Source organism: Dunckerocampus dactyliophorus, chromosome 2 (assembly GCF_027744805.1).
Source record: "Dunckerocampus dactyliophorus isolate RoL2022-P2 chromosome 2, RoL_Ddac_1.1, whole genome shotgun sequence".
NCBI lineage: Eukaryota > Metazoa > Chordata > Actinopteri > Syngnathiformes > Syngnathidae > Dunckerocampus > Dunckerocampus dactyliophorus.
In genome coordinates, this window is record NC_072820.1 from 27,337,501 (window position 1) to 27,353,457 (window position 15,957).

A 15,957-nucleotide genomic window follows, 5' to 3' on the forward strand; every position below is an offset into this window, starting at 1 on the left:
CTGAGGATTTTTTTGAAGCAGTGGTATGGTATTTAGGTAACTTTTTTTCAACAACCAGCAGAACCGAGAACATCGCAAAACTGTTAATTTAATGGCAAAGTTGCTGTGAGCACTTACGGTGAGTCTAAAATGTTGAGCGTGTATGCAACTTGCAGCACTATTAAAACTGCTTTGACAAAAAGAAAGGAAAGGTGATCTATTTGTGTTTTCTGTGACTGCCAACATTTAATTGTACTTTATTTACAAAGCACATCTCCACTCAGTGTGCTCATTTGTCAGTAAATACAGGCTTCATGTTTGAACAGAACACTTAAAATACTAAGAGGTGAATCAAATATTCTTTGGTTAACTACTCAACATCAGCTGGTGAGATACCTGTTGGAGACCCCTGTGATAGCGTCACTGTCTAAAGCTAGTATTATAATATAGTATTATTAGACGTGATGGTATTTCATAGCGAGGTTCAAGAACTTTAATCATATACAGTCATGGAAAAAATGATTAGACCAGCCTTGTTTCTTCAGTTTATTGGTCCATTTTAATGCCTGGTACAACTAAAGTTACATTTGTTTGGACAAATATAATGATGATAACAAATATAACTCATAAGAATTTAATTTAAGAGCTGATATCTAGCAACTTCCATGGTTTTCTTAATAACCAAAATCACTTAAGTTCTTACATGAATAGCTATAGCATTGTACTGCCAAACAATTTAAGTCTTATGAGCTATTTTTGTTGTCATTGTTATATTTGTCCAAACAAAGGTACCTTTAGTTGTATCAGGCATTAAAATGAACGTGGGCTAATATTTTTTTCCATGACTGTACTTAAAGCCAGCACTCTCAACAACTGAATATGTACGTAATCTCGTGGCTATAAAAAACAATACCATGTGTTACTGCTTTGGCCTGGTCAGAGTTGCTTGCTAGAGGTTGTTTATATGCTGAAGTTCTTTCTTGGAGATGTAATATTCACTGCTGGATGATGCCGCTTTAAGTGCGCTGACATGTTAGATGTGAGGTGAAATGATAAATAATTTGGTAATGGTTTAATTTGTTTTGAACATGCATACAGGTTACAATGGAATACGTCAAACAATTCAATTCACAGTTCCACATGTCCAAAAGAAGTAGGAAGAAGCTAAGATTATTTAATCCTACCACCCTATCCGTTCCACATCTTATGCAGTACATTTGTTCATTTCCTGTATTCCATATGTGATTTTTAAATACATAGAATAATGATAAGGTAATGTAACAATATGATGATGTAATTAATTTTTTCACAATAAATATAATAATATAATAAATACATAATAGAAGAGACAGGCATAACAAAACAAGTTCAAGACTCTTCTTCCTTGTATTTTGCATACATCAACTGCTTGTATTGTTTCTTGAATTTGCTCATCTTGGTGGATTGTTTAAGTTCCTTATTCAATCTGTCCCATAATTTAATTCCACATACTGAAATGCTGTGGGTTTTTAGCTTTGTTCTTCTCGCATATAAGTGTTTCAAGTTTAGTTTTTCCCTAAGACCATATTTCTCTCTTGTAGAAAAGTATTGTATGACATTTTTGGGTATCAGCCGACATGTTGCATTTATTGGAAAGTAGTGGCATCGAAGAAGGGGAATACGACCAACTTGCATGCGCACCGCAAACAAATGTTAAGCCTTCCTGTTAAGGAATAGTACCAAATGTTCATTATTTATTGAAGTGCAATTTTGTTTACAGAGACTTGATAGTCCATTATTTTATGTATTAATTTATTTTATTTATTGTTTGTATTGTTGTGTGTGGTTTTTATTGGAGTGTTTTTTTCTTAACAGATACAGAGTCTATTTGTTTTTAGTTATGATTTTTACTTAAGTGCAATTTTTGCAAAAAAAAAGTCAATTTTATTTTCATTGTTTTTTTTGTCTTTTTTAATGTATTATGTTTAATTTATTTTATTGAAAAGCTCTTGACATTCCAATTGCAATGTTAAATACTCAAAGTATTTAAAGTAATTCATGAAAAAAAATGGTCTCAAAATAATATTGACAGGAAAACGGTTTCTCTGCAATAATTTATTACAATATACAATTATCGTCCAGCAAAATTTGTTATCGTGACAGGTCTACTTGTTAGCTTCCCGCGTCGTTGGTAAACAATGGAGAGTGTTACAGCATTTGCATTTGTCTGGTTTGCATTCACACTAGTACAGAGCAAATAATGTTATGGGTAATTAATGAAGAAGTTTCCTGGAGATATGCTGCAATGAGATGGTGTTTCTGACGTCACCAAACTGTAATGATCAACACTAACATTTGTTACAAAGTTCCCTGGTATTCTATTTGCACTTACTTAGACTTTACTTTATCATTTTCATTCAGTTTTCTGTTGGGTGTTGATTATGCATTGCCTGGTTACACACCATTTGACATTATATCCTCTGTTTTGGTCCGTTGGTGCGTTTACACTTGCCTCACTCAGGACTACAGTATGCTGACAGGCGGACTTTGCCCCCTTGTTTGGTTCTGGCCTTTTACAGGGCTGTATAATTCCAGCATTAATGGACATAATGTGAATGAAATGCTGCCATCATAAGGCAAAGAAACATCTGTGTGAGGAAATATTTCCCTAGCGGACCACTCATTCATGGAAGCATCTCCTCACAAACACGACCCCAACTGCTGGCTGGGTTAGCTTAGTTTAGCAGCGCATACACTGTAGATAGATACTTTATTAATCTCCAAGAGCTGCTAGCGCGTCTGTATGGGTGCGTTTATACTAGGGCTGGGAATCTCAGGGTACCTCCCAAATATGATGTGCGATACATGGCTCACAACAACAATATCTCAATACCACGTCTGCCATGGCACAATGGCCATTTTACTCCTACAAGCCCCTGTGTTCAGTGTGTTCAACTGAGTTGACAATGAATTTCATATTTTCATGTTTGGTTACAACACATAACTTTAAAAACGTCAACATGACAGAGTGCTCAGCATCTGTTCAGTTTTCTTTGAAAGTAAATAAAAACCCCCCCAAAAAAACACAAGCCCCTTGAACACAGGCTTGTGTCCCTCAGTTGAAGCTTACATTTTACACAGAGAATCACAGCAATATCAGAGACGTGCTTCTTGATGGTAATCTGACAAATGCAGTGTTTTCCATACAGTCATGTGGCGGCCTGCCACAAATGAATTTGGTGCTACATGTTGGCCTTCGTTCATGAACACATTATAATGGGACTGCCTGTTAGTGGAGCTTGTGGTTCCAACTCTGTACAGTAGATTGATACTACTGCTAACTGTGCTTCTTAATACTGGCAGAGAATAACAAATAGCAGGAGGGAGCAGTGTTGCTATATTTAACAAGTATTCAGACCCCTCTAGACACTCTTTTTCAAAAGAGTGACTCAACAAATCTACACAACTTCTTCTGGTTTTGTCGGACACTTTTGGAGACTAACGAAAGCTCTTCTCAACCAGAAAGTCTTTTTCCAGGTTTCAGGTTTGTCTCCCACAACATTCATAAACAGTCAGGGCATGTCATGGTCAATTATGCAAATTAAACGATGAACTCATCTACCCTAACACCCCAAAAAATCCTTTTCAGTGCATTCAAACTCCTATTTGTCAGTGTAAGGACCACTTAGACAGATTCTTTGGGGGAAGAGCCCACAGCCATGCATCTACTCCAAACGGTTCAAGGACAGATTAACATTTACTGTAAGTAGGACTTTTTTCAGCGTTCAAGCCCAAAAAATAGACAGACTGATAAGTTCACTCTAGGCCTCAACTAGTATCCACTTTGACCTCCTTTCAGTGCTCTTCAACAGGATGACAACAAAAGGCATAGGTACTTTCAGCGAAAATACTACTACCAGTACTTGTGCGTCTTGACTGAAGCTGTGTTTGTATTCATTTCATTTCATTTTACTACTTTTACAAGTGGTGACTCTTGAACTCAACCAAAGCCAACAAAACATTCCTGGCATTGGGTGACACCTTCACCTGATCCAAACTCACCACAGTTGCAATCGACCAATGTTACACACTTGGGAGTTTTCTGAGGAAGAATACTCAAATTAAAGAACTGCTCATTTGAGGGAAGCTAACGCTGCTCACAAGAATCATGTACTCACTTTGACTGTGCTGCGCTAGCTTGGCGAGAGTTAGCCAACGATTAAATGACACATCACTGGAGGCTACCATAGCATAGCTTGATGAATGCTGACAGTGCTGCCTTTCAACAATTGTTTTAACTTCACCTCCTTTGCCTCCACTGTGACATGCAACTTATAATTAAATGAAACAAGTGGCGTGAAGTTGCTAGCAGACTGTCGGTGACTGTAAACACTGATTAGAGAACTTTGTGACTGTCAAAGCTTGACATGGCAATGAGTTTCAGTCCATTGTCATAGCATTCATTAGGTAGTCACCCTTTTAATTCAATATTTCAAAACATTAAGTAAGCCAACAACTACTGCCAGCAGGGCAGTGGATCACGTTGCTAACCGAGTCAAGACGCTTTATATGTTCCCTTCAAAACCATACGACCAGCAACCGCCACTTGACTGATCTCTGCCCGGCAACTGTCCGCCAGAAAAGCCACGAGGGCCGGCTGACCACGTCACGAGAGCGAGAGGATGCAGCGGCCCGTCTGGTCCGCGGCTAAGGTAAAATGGCGCTGAATGCTTTCTAGCTAGCTAGCTTGCAGCCAACGTCAGTAACATATTAACAGCCAGGTAACACACTACCGCAAGCCACCAGACGTTTTACTCTAATTGGGCACGTTACGGTGGACTTACCTTTGAATCTGAGGTCGAAGGGAGGGTCGAGGACAAGGACCTGGTCTAACTTTGACATTTTAGCCGAGGGAGGGGGACGTACGAGCGGGTTAGTGACAAGTGACTGCCTGCCTGCCGCCACTAAGCAAAACGCCTACTGCGCAGCGTGCACGACCATGAGTCTACTAATACTGGAGCGCGCACGCATAGGCCGTGCACCGTTGCGCTCCCCCGTGGTCGGGTTGATGTGATTAGGGTGCAGTAATTCAGTTAAAGTGTAGTACATTATGTGTAATTATATAATTAGCTAGTTAGACGGACTGGAAAAAAACACGGAATAAAATCAGAATCGCCATTTGTGTCAAATAAAAAGTCAGTAAACATGTACAGGTGACCTTTATGCAATACTTGTTTCTCTTATATAATGTATTCACCTAAAATGACTGCAACCCTCATAAAAAAAGTATTAAACAAAAAGTATTAAACTATACCATTTATATTATAGAGTGACAGTGGCTTGACAGTAAGGGGTATTATTGTCTTGCCACTTTTTAACCCAGATGTGACGTTTTCTGTTGAATTAAAGGATAGCCTGAATATACAGTATGTCAATTAAACATTATCAACAATATGAATATGGTTATTTATATGAGTATAATAAAAATTCATGTACAGTACTGTATTTACATAAGGTACCTTACAATAGTACAATAAAAAAAACAAATAGAGGTATCACTAAGAGTGAAGAGATCATGGTCAACAAATATGCACCCACCACTCAAGGGAGGACAGCATTGTAAAAAAAAAAAAAAAAAAATTAGGCTTTGCTACACATCTTAAAAATATCAACAATTAAAATACTATGTAGATTGGCCAAACAACTGGACAAAAATGTGATACGAGACCACATTAGAAATACTAATAAAAATATACAACTAAAAATACTAATTCTGTACTAGCTAATGCTAAATGCAAAACAATGTAGACTGCAGGTTCTCTGCACGCCAAATGGTGTCCTTTTTAAGTGGTTAAAGTAACAGAGAGCTTTGGGTGGCGCCGCATTCCACGATCTGATGATGTCAGGGGGTTAATCCTACTCCTGATCTTTGACCAGTCACCCCCCGCTCCTCATCTCCCTGCTTTCTGGACAGTCACAAGAATGTAGCGCACAGATCTCCACCAAGGCCACAATCCCACTTTGGACAGTACACCTTCAGAGATACCCAATGACATGCATAATACACTATCCTTACATTGCCTCTGCAAAAGCTCATGGAAATTAGTTAAGCAGATTCGACGTAATCCTGTTAATAAACTAACCCAGACACCGTGATAAAACACAGGCTAAATAGAATAATTACAATTTTATTACATTGATTAGTTACATAAAGAAGTTAGATAGGATACAAAGACAGCATGCATCATTCTTCAAACTTGGCCACCAAAAAAGAGAGGCACTTTTGAGTAACCATGAAAATAAAATAACTGCATACTTTACTAGTTAAAAGTGCAGCTGCAGCTCCCAACTGACTGTTGCATGGCATTATTCCAAAATGAAGCGAATGAGTCCAGCATGGATGAGGCATGGGAAAGTGTCACTAGAGGAAGCACAGGTGCTGCAAAAACCTCCTCCTACAAAGAACACGTTAGGTCATTACACTAAACACTTGCTTAATAGTAACAAACTGAAAAATGCATAACACTTTTTGGGTAATAACACATGGAACGAAGCACATCCCTCTTGTGAAAACACAGAGCAAAACAGTCAATGTAAACAATTGTATGAAGTGAGGCTCACAGTGTTTCAGCAGGGGGCGCCATACTGTAACCACCATGCCAGTCATTGTGTGCAGCACTGCAGTTAATAATCATAAAACCCTTCAAAAACAGCTAAATTAGTGGAATGAGAGGCTGCTTATGCTGCATCTGTGCTACATTCTGTACAAATAAAGTGTAGTCATGATAAAAACTGCTGTAATTTAAACGCCACAGTACACAGAGGGAAGACCCGGGGTGCAGTTCAGCCAAACACCACCAGAGGGCACCAAACTTCTGCTGTTTTGTTTTTTTTTGTGCTAGTTGATATGGCAGCAGACACTCCCGTACAATGCTGCTGCACTACTAGCAACACCTTCTGGTGGACGCAGCGGGCTGGCGGGTCAGTTTGAACGACTCGTTGATCTCCATGTCGGGGTTTTCCAGCGGCGGAATCTGTTTGCCTGGAATAAAAACATAACAAACTTATCACAAACTCATATCTCATTTATAGATACATGATATAAAGATGAGAACAAAATAGAAATACTCATAAACTAAAAAATACTGACATTAGTTCATGCTAAATGACAAAACAACCAGTAGACGGCAAGTGTGTTTGGGATTTTTTTTGTGTACTGTATAGTACAGTTCAGTCCAGTATACAAATTGTGCTTTGTCCACTGCATGTTGGAGACTCTAAATTGTCCATTGCCCGAAGTCAGCTGGGATAGGCTCCAGCATGCCCCCGCTCTCCTAATTAGGTGAAGCGGCATAGAAAATGGATGGATGGAGGAAAATGAGGACTGCAAGAAAACGGAGCGCTGCAGCAAAGGAGAAAACTGTGGAGAAAACCACTGCAGTGTCCAGAGCTAAGCTAATGTTAGCATTTTTGCTATTTCTTGTCATGTGTCCTCAAATGTTACGATGACCAGGTACTAAAATGGAAGCGTGTCAATTTTGAGTACATCTATGCTAAGCTGAGTAGGCACAAAAGAAGCACAAAGCTGCAGTGGTCAGGCAAACTAAAGCAGGGCTATCCAAAGTGTGGCCCAGGGGCCATTTACGGCCCGCCGCTGTTGTTTAAATTGGCCCACGGCACATTGTAAAAAATAAAATTCAACAAAAAAAAAAAAGGGGGGGGGGGGGGGGAGAGAAATAAGGTAAAAACAGGAGTCATTTTAAATCTAAATAGAGGAAAAAGTTGGAAAGTAATTTAAAGAGAAAAAGCCGTAATTTTATGACAATAATGGACTAATATTATGACGAACAATAACGTATTTTTAGTAGCATAAAGTTGAAATATTAAAGACTTTTAAAAAGAACAAATAAAGTTGGAACTTTTGGAAAATGAGTTTGCAGACAAAGTTATGTTACGAGAATAAAGTCCAAATATTATGTTTAGCTAAAAAAACTATCACATTTTATTTTCTCTTTGTTTGTATAGCCTGTGCAGCACTTTGGTCAACACTAGTTGTTTTAAAATGTGCTATATAAATAAAGTTTGACTTGACTCAAAATATTATGTGAATAAAGTCATAATTGCAAAAATAAAATTTACAAAAAGAAAGTTGAAATACTTGGAAAATTGAAAAAAAAAAACAAAAAACAGCAGAAATGAAAACAAGTTGCAATTTTACAAGAATAAACTCTAATACAAGGAAAAATCATGTTATTTTAGTAGCATAGAGTTGAAATATTAAAGAAAAACTATGTTTTTTTTCAAGTCGTAATACTATAAAAACCAAACAAAAACAAAATAACGTTAACAAAGTAAAGTCATTTTTGAAAAATTAGGTTAGGCAAAAAGTCGACACATTATGGGAATAAAGTCATAATATTACCAGAAGAAAATGTACAAAGACTATTTGAGAAGAAAGTTGACTTGACTGTCAAATAGGGCAAGAAACCTACTAATTTTCTGGAAGAGTTCCTCCACGTTGACGGCATTCCTGGCACTTGTCTCGATGAAGATGGCGGTGATGGAGTCCGCAAACTCTTTGGCCTCCTTCATGGGTACTTCCCTGGAGGAGTCACCACCATCACACTGTGAGCTTTCATGAATGTCCACTCAACAATGCTCTCATTCCTTTCTTATGTTGCAATAGAGAGTAGATTTCATTGCTTACAAGTCATTAGTATGGACAATATTGACATAAAAATGAGATATGGCACCATATCGTTATGAGTTTTTATGCTGATGATACTGTCAAATACATCACAACATTAGCTTGAGGAAAGAGTTGCTGTCTATATCAGTATCGGTAAATAAGAGCCTATATGGAGCATCTCTAGTCTTTGTTTAACAATCTCTTTGTTGAGCATGAAGACAGCAACAACTCTTCCAAAGGTGCAATCACGAGATAAGCAAGAATACCTGATGTCTCCTAAATCGTTCTTGTTCCCTGCGATGGCGACGACAATGTCCTCAGGCCCGTGCTCCTTCAGTTCCTTCACCCACTTCTTCAGGGTCTGGAAGGAGTCCTGGACAGCAGAACACACTGTTGACTTTACAGGGCATTATTACACAAGTTGGTTGTTTTCGTTCCATTACGAGACAGGCGAGGAATTGGACAATTAAATGCATTAGATGTCCCAGTCTCAGTGTTCCACATGTCCCTGAAACATTTACACATTTACCCCATCTACTGGACACTTTATTCGGTACACCTCTGCTATCAAATTAAAAAACATGTCTGAAGTCTCAGGTTTTAGTCTTTGAGTATTTTCCTGTACATCAGGGGTGTCCAAAGTGTGGCTCGGGGGCCATTTGCAGCCTGCAGCCATTTTTTTTTCTAAAAACATGATTTAACAAGAAAACTAAAAAACAATAGCAAAAATGAAAAATCTGTAATTTTACAAGAATAAAGTCAAAACACTAAGAAAAACAAGTTGGAAGGAATAAAGTCATAATTACGAGAAGAAACGATACAAGAATAAAGCTTAAATTATAGCCTGGTGGTCTGATTTATCCAGCTGATTATGACGTATCATCGATTAATCATTATCAGTGAATATGTAACCAATATATTAACTTTTTTGCTGCGCCAAGATTCCGCTGCTCCCTTCCTGTGTCTCTGTCTGTGCTGCTCCTTGGCCAAGTACCTGGCCCTGCCCCCCATCACACACAGACAGAGCAGCGAGCAGATGCAGGAGATGACTAGAGAAACGCCGAAAGAAACAGCATTTTTTCACAACATAAGCTGTGACTTTGGAAAACAATATAACACTACACTTCAGTGCCACGCCACGCCCATCAAAGAAAACATTCTAGTTTTTTCACTCAAGTTTTATAGAGCATATTACAGTGTTTTAACATCGTGTATGTTGCATCTCTCTTGAGATAAACAATAATAGATGCTAATGTTATTACACATGTCCACCACTATCTAAAACTATCATACAGTGTTTTAAAGTGAAATAAAGATATATGCAGATATACACAGCGTACCATTTCACTTCATACTTCCATGAAGGGGCTCATACATTCACAAGTTAATGTCATTTTGAAAATGTTCCAACTTCCAAGTAATGTATTAAGTTGTCATTTGATATATTGCATGTATTGAACAAAGCTACATTGTTACATAAAATGTAGTTTAGTCCCTTGTATTCAGTCTAGTCACGTGATGCATGTTTTGATTTATTTTGTTTGTAGTACTGTTTGCTTCAGCATTTGTTTTGGAGCTGCTTACAAATACTCAGTGGCTGAAGATGGAACTTTTCAATAGGCAATAAATATGACTAAATTAAGATGTTTTTATGAGTAAGCCTTTTCTCAACACATAATGTATTAGTTTAAAAGCACATCACATTAGCCCATGTATTATCACTTTCAGCTGAATGTAGCCATTACCAAAATTCATTAAATGTATATATTTTCATTTCAAAGGCAGAGGGGAAGAGTAAGGTGTGGAGGCGTTACGTTAGATGCAACATCTGCAATTTGCAAGTTAGCCAGGGATCCAGCACCAGCAAAGCAAAGAACACTACGAATTGGTGCAACACCTAAAAGTAAATCACAAAGAGACATGTCCTTATGTTGACAGTGTGACTAATTAAACGTCCTTATTTTCATTTAAAACTCCAGCATACCTACTTGGGTGACACTGCTTCTCATCGTATCTCTAAGGGAGAGCCCAGCCACTCTACAGAGAAAACTCATTTCAATAACGGGCTTTGTGACCTATATCACTAAGCTGATATAGTGTGCTGATAGTTTGCACTCTTTCATTTTTCAGTACGGGGCCTTCACTGCTGTACAGAATGCCTCATGGTGGATGATGAACAAATACAACTTGTCGCTCTCTGGTGGCTGCTTCTTATAAGTGCAACAAACTCCAACATTGTCATGCTAGTGTCATAGTTTCACACAAACCCCGAAACTCTGCCTTTAGATGTTTCATTTGTCAATATAAAGATTGTGGTTGTAGTTATAGTATGACACATTACAACATGATTTGTATATTTTTGCTATTGCTCTTGTATTGCTGTACCTAATCATGTGTCTAGCGTTTGCAAACAACAGTTGTCCAATAAGATACTCACTAGTTTGGTGATGTCATAAACGATGACAGCCGCCGCTGATCCTCTGTAGTACATAGGAGCTAACGAGTGGAACTATATATATATATGTAAAAAAAAAAAAAGAGATATTCATATTATTATTCTTGAGGGAACTTCCTGAGTTCATGAATGAAGAGATAGTGTCCATGCCAAATAGAACAATACTTGCAAAGAGCTGATTTTTTTCAGCCCCCCCCCATGCAACAAGTAAATCCTCGTGATGTAAAGTAAGACACGGTCATTATCCAGCGTGATGTGTGGAAGCATGCGGGAGAAATCAAAGCTTCTGTACGAGCAAAGAAGAAGGAAAGCACGTGAAACGTCAGTTGAGGCTCACTCTCTCCTGTCCCGCTGTGTCCCAGATGAGGAATTTATGGAGTTCATTCCCACACGGCACAGTCTTGGTCAGGAATGACGCTCTGCCGAAGACAAACCTCATGATTGCATGACAAATAGAAGGACATTTATACACTACTTTGTTGCAAACATATCTCCACAACCACTTAATGGGAAGAAAAAAACTCTTATTTTTTATTTTCATCTATCTCTCAAAGCATGGCAGATGCTGCTGCTTTTCTGCTTCAGCAGTTTGTCGAACAATTTGTAAGGCACTATCACCACCAACAGGTTGGGAGTGATAACGTGTGTCCCGAGAGTCTGCTTATGCGCACCAAATGCGAGAAAAATCTACCATCTCCCTCACTTGCTTGCTTTGAGAGTCTTGCCTTTCCACGGACAAAGATAGCAGGCTTTGCTACACATCTTAAAAGCCTGGAGCTCCACCAACTATAGGTCAGTTACTTTGACGTAGTTTTTCTAAGCTAGTACGATGTTGTTAAAATGTGAGCGCATCAAGCACACAAGAGAGCTTCTTGGAGAGGCGTTGTCAAATGCAGCTCACAAGCTCTCACACGCACACACATTAAACGGCGTATTCCCTACCAACGGTGTCCAAACGTTTCCCAGCGAGGACCACATAGTGAAAAATGAATGCTAAGAATTTATATATATATTTCAAGAAAAGAACGCATCTCAGCAGTGAAAAAGCCTATTATTACTATCAACTTCACTCTTTGCTACTTTTTTCCCATTTTTGCTGTTTATTTTTCAAATATTTCAACTTCCTTCAATTTCCAAAAACTGTTTGTTCTTTATCATATTACAACTTTAAAATAATAACTTCTTTTTTTTAAATCAGGGAATTGAATTGATCCCAACTTGACTGTTGTTGTATGCCTGTTTTTCACAAGCATAGAACTTTTTTTTTTTTTACTATTTCAGCTCTATGCTACTAAATTTACATTATTTTTCCTCATAATATTAAATAATAAAGTTTATTCTCATAAAATTACAGCTGTTTTTTTTTCCATTTTTGCTGTTGTTTTATTTTCCAACTATTTCAGCTGTCTTCTTGTAAATTTTCTTCTCGTAAATATGACATTATGACTTTATTGCCATAATATTTACACATTCTCAAAGCATTATAGCCTTTTCTGCAACCTAATTTTCAAAAAATTATTTTGTTTTTTTCCTAATATTTCAACTTTATGGTATTAAAATGATGTTATTTTTCCTCATGATACTAGATAGGGGAGATCTGGGTTCGAATCACCGTTGGGCATCTCTGTGTGGAGTTTGCATGTTCTCCCCGTGTGTGTGTGGGTTTTCTCCGGGTACTCCGGTTTCCTCCCACATTCCAAAAACATGCATGTTAGGTTAATTGGTGACTCTAAATTGTCCATAGGTATGAATGTGAGTGTGAATGGTTGTTTGTCTATATGTGCCCTGCCATTGGCTGGCCACCAGTCCAGGGTGTACCCCGCCTCTTGCCTGAAGTCAGCTGGGATAGGCTCCAGCATACCCGTGACCCTAGTGAGGATAAGCGGCATAGAAAAAAGATGGATGGATAGTCTCATAAAATTAGAACTTCTTATAGTTAAATTACAACTTTTTTCTCTTAATATTCTGACTTGGTTTTTGTAAAAACACAGCTGATGTTCGCATTTTTTTGGTGTGTGTATGTTTTTTTTTTTTATAGTTTTTTTGTTATAATTTTTTTCCACTATGTGGCCCACGGGCCACACTTTGGATACCGCTGCCTTATACTAACAGCACTTTTAAACTGTCTGAAACCCAGCATCAAGGCTAACAATTCCAATACACGACTGTGGGACCCCTCCAACAACTGTGAAAAATACATAATAGTATAGAAGTTGAAATGTGACGTCAAACATTGCCTGTACAGTTAATATAGGTTTTATGGTGTCCCCAGTGGTGTCCTTGGAACAGATGATGTGTATTGCTAGTATTTGGTGCGGTCTTACCCTATGGTGGGGCTGATGTTGTGGTCAAAGTGGTCCTGGACAAAGCGACAGACGATGCTGGACTTGCCGACTCCCGTGTCCTGTGTGTGGACACCAGCAGGAAGTGACTGCTTATGCAACAGTGTGGTCACATGCACGTTCATCCATATCTCCTCTTTGGTCAACAAAGATCATCATTCAATTATTCGGAGAGGTGGGCCATACTGCCAATTTTGGTATTGAAACGATACCAAGTAAAATATAGAGGACAGCAGTGTCGGGCCCGATACTTTGTACTTTACATTTTTCAAAAAAATTATCTATCAATAAGCTTGTTTGTGAACAACTTAACAATGTATAAATACAACAATATAAGACAATGTAACAAACCCCTTTTATTACGTACAATTGTTAAAAGTAAAATAAAGTCAATAGCAAAAAATGACGAAACAAAAGCAAAAATTCGTTTTGGTGCCAAGAACTACATAAGGAACAACATAACAATATACAAAAATATCAACAATGTAACAATAGGAATAATACAACAAAAAAACCCACAACTTATGAAAATAACAAGGTCTGAAAAATAGCAATTACACTAGTATCGACCCGAAAGTGATACTATGTAGGTTAATTTGTTTCTTTATTACCAAAGACTTTTTTAGGACGCCTGAATTTATGTAACTGATTTTTTTTTTTTCATATGAATTTTGCAACTGAATTTTCAAACATGATTTTATGCTGAAAACTTCATTGAGTAAAAATGTGTAAGCAAAATGCATGTTTTGAAATTCACTTAATACAAAATACAAAATTGAAAAATTCAGTTGCTAAAATACAGTGTTCTGAAATTCAGTTTGTAAAAATTGACACCCAAAAAAAATCAGTAAAAATATATTTGCTGTTTCAAAATTCACATATATACTTTAAATTAAAAACAGAATACATTTATGGGGAAAAAAAATTGTTTGTTTTTGTTTTTACAAAAAAATGTGTGAGAGTTGAAACATCAATATTATTTCAAGTGATTTTTTTTCCCATGAACTGAATTTGCAAACACCTTATTTTAACAAACTGAATTCTGAAACTGATTTATTTGAAATTTTCTGCATAATTTTATGTTAAAAAAAATTCAGTTCACAAAATTGAAACGAAAAAAATTATTTACATAAATTCAGCATCTAATTAAAAAAAACATTTGGTTAAAAAAAAAAAACAACTTACATTGATACTGCCTTGGTAGAGACACTATCGACCCAGCCCTAATTATTACTCCTATACTGGCTCTTTATGTATCATGTAATTTTCTATGTATGTTTTGAATCCTAGAACTAGCTTGCTAGGTTTCAGCTAAAACAACTCCAATGCAGCCCATGGGGCATCTTCAAATAGTACAAATGTCGCTGTGACCTGCATTGTGTGCATGAAACACTCCTGCAATGTACTGACAGATGTTTCTCATACTTTTGTCTATTTCATGTACTTCAGCTAAAGCAGGTAAACCAAATATTAGAAACGGCTCCGTCATGTGAAGTTCAAAAGTTGTCCGATGACGTCACATGCGTCAAAAAACGTCAGGAGGTCACGAAAAAGCCACAAACATGATATTCAAATAAAAATATGACAGAATGTTGCACTGATGGACTAAATAGTCAAATGCTAATGATGGAGCTAGCTTGTGTGTTTTAGGTCAACTTAAGCTAGCTATCAATATCTAAAACGTTAAAAGCTGTCCCAACATAAAAGCGACAGGATAAATTCAAAGCAGCAGACGGAGGATGTAGCAAGTGATGGTGTGAAGTTATATACATAAGCCTTCAAGTTTGTCTAAACGACTGCGTTAACGACTGAAGGAATTTCCCCAAAATGGAGCGACATGGAAATTCAAAAAGAAAGGCTTTTGACACTTACCCCTAAAAGACAAACTTTGAGCTCCCTAATCGCCATACTTCGTCGCAAACGTGTCTAAATCATTATGTGTCAGTGTTCACTTAGTGCCTTTGTCTCGTCATACTTCAAACTTTTTTTTTTCCTCCTCTAACCCAGCCCAAGACTGACTTGCTGACCATCAGCAAGAACATCTCAAACGAAAATGCCTTTCATTTCCGGTGACGTATTTCAGAATAAGAGCAATATTGATGACAAAAAGAGTGCTCAGTGCAGTTATTTCAAACTAATAGAACACAAGATACTTCACTCTGTAAATCCCACCAATTCGTTTTAGGTTTTCCCTCTCAATTTGAAACTGAAGGCAAGTAAATGAATACGTGGTATAATTTTGTAAACTTCCTGAATAGTATGTGTAGACGTTGTGGAACTTGACAGGACCCAAATCGGCAACAGTAAAGATGACAAAACCCCTAACTGCTGTGTTATACTTGTACAGCCAATTTGCCCCCACAATATTTACTCTTTTGTAATATAGTTTTGTCATTTTTATCTACCACCATAATTGGACAAAAGTAAGACACATACTCAAAAGAATGTGTCATGGAAAGTAGGAAGTGCTAAATATAGAAACACTTCCACTCAAGTAAAGCTGGATAATTTTT

The 15,957-nt window shown here is 37.4% G+C and overlaps 2 protein-coding genes across 3 annotated transcripts in view; both read right to left on the minus strand.

The window, feature by feature from the left end:
* Positions 1-4,946, minus strand: part of vapal (VAMP (vesicle-associated membrane protein)-associated protein A, like) — a 13,947-nt gene extending 9,001 nt beyond the window's left edge. The window contains exon 1 of the mRNA XM_054768511.1: positions 4,803-4,946. Within this exon, the coding sequence (XP_054624486.1) occupies positions 4,803-4,860 (58 nt within the window). The 5' untranslated portion in view covers positions 4,861-4,946. The remainder of the gene's footprint in view (positions 1-4,802) is intronic.
* Positions 4,947-6,159: 1,213 nt separating this feature from the next.
* Positions 6,160-15,896, minus strand: rab31 (RAB31, member RAS oncogene family). Of its 2 annotated transcripts, XM_054768827.1 has the most exons (7): positions 15,317-15,896; positions 13,427-13,506; positions 11,440-11,521; positions 11,085-11,156; positions 8,914-9,020; positions 8,451-8,560; positions 6,160-7,000 (listed from the first exon to the last, which is right to left on the minus strand). In XM_054768827.1, exons 1-7 carry the CDS (start codon positions 15,350-15,352, stop codon positions 6,903-6,905), a joined length of 585 nt encoding a protein of 194 aa, XP_054624802.1. In that variant the 5' UTR covers positions 15,353-15,896; the 3' UTR covers positions 6,160-6,902. The 2 variants fall into 2 exon arrangements, with proteins under 2 accessions (XP_054624802.1, XP_054624803.1); XM_054768828.1 differs by lacking the exon at positions 11,085-11,156.
* Positions 15,897-15,957: the final 61 nt, after the last annotated feature.

Bases quoted from the DNA above. Each gene is read 5' to 3' on its own strand.
- rab31 (XM_054768827.1), bottom strand. From the start codon at position 15,352: ATGGCGATTAGGGAGCTCAAAGTTTGTCTTTTAGGG. The intron at 8,561-8,913 runs GTATTCTTGCTT...TGACTCCTCCAG, and splicing joins AACGATTTAGGAGACATCAG to GGAAGTACCCATGAAGGAGG. The intron at 7,001-8,450 runs GTAGGTTTCTTG...TTTTTATTCCAG, and splicing joins GGAACTCTTCCAGAAAATTA to GCAAACAGATTCCGCCGCTG.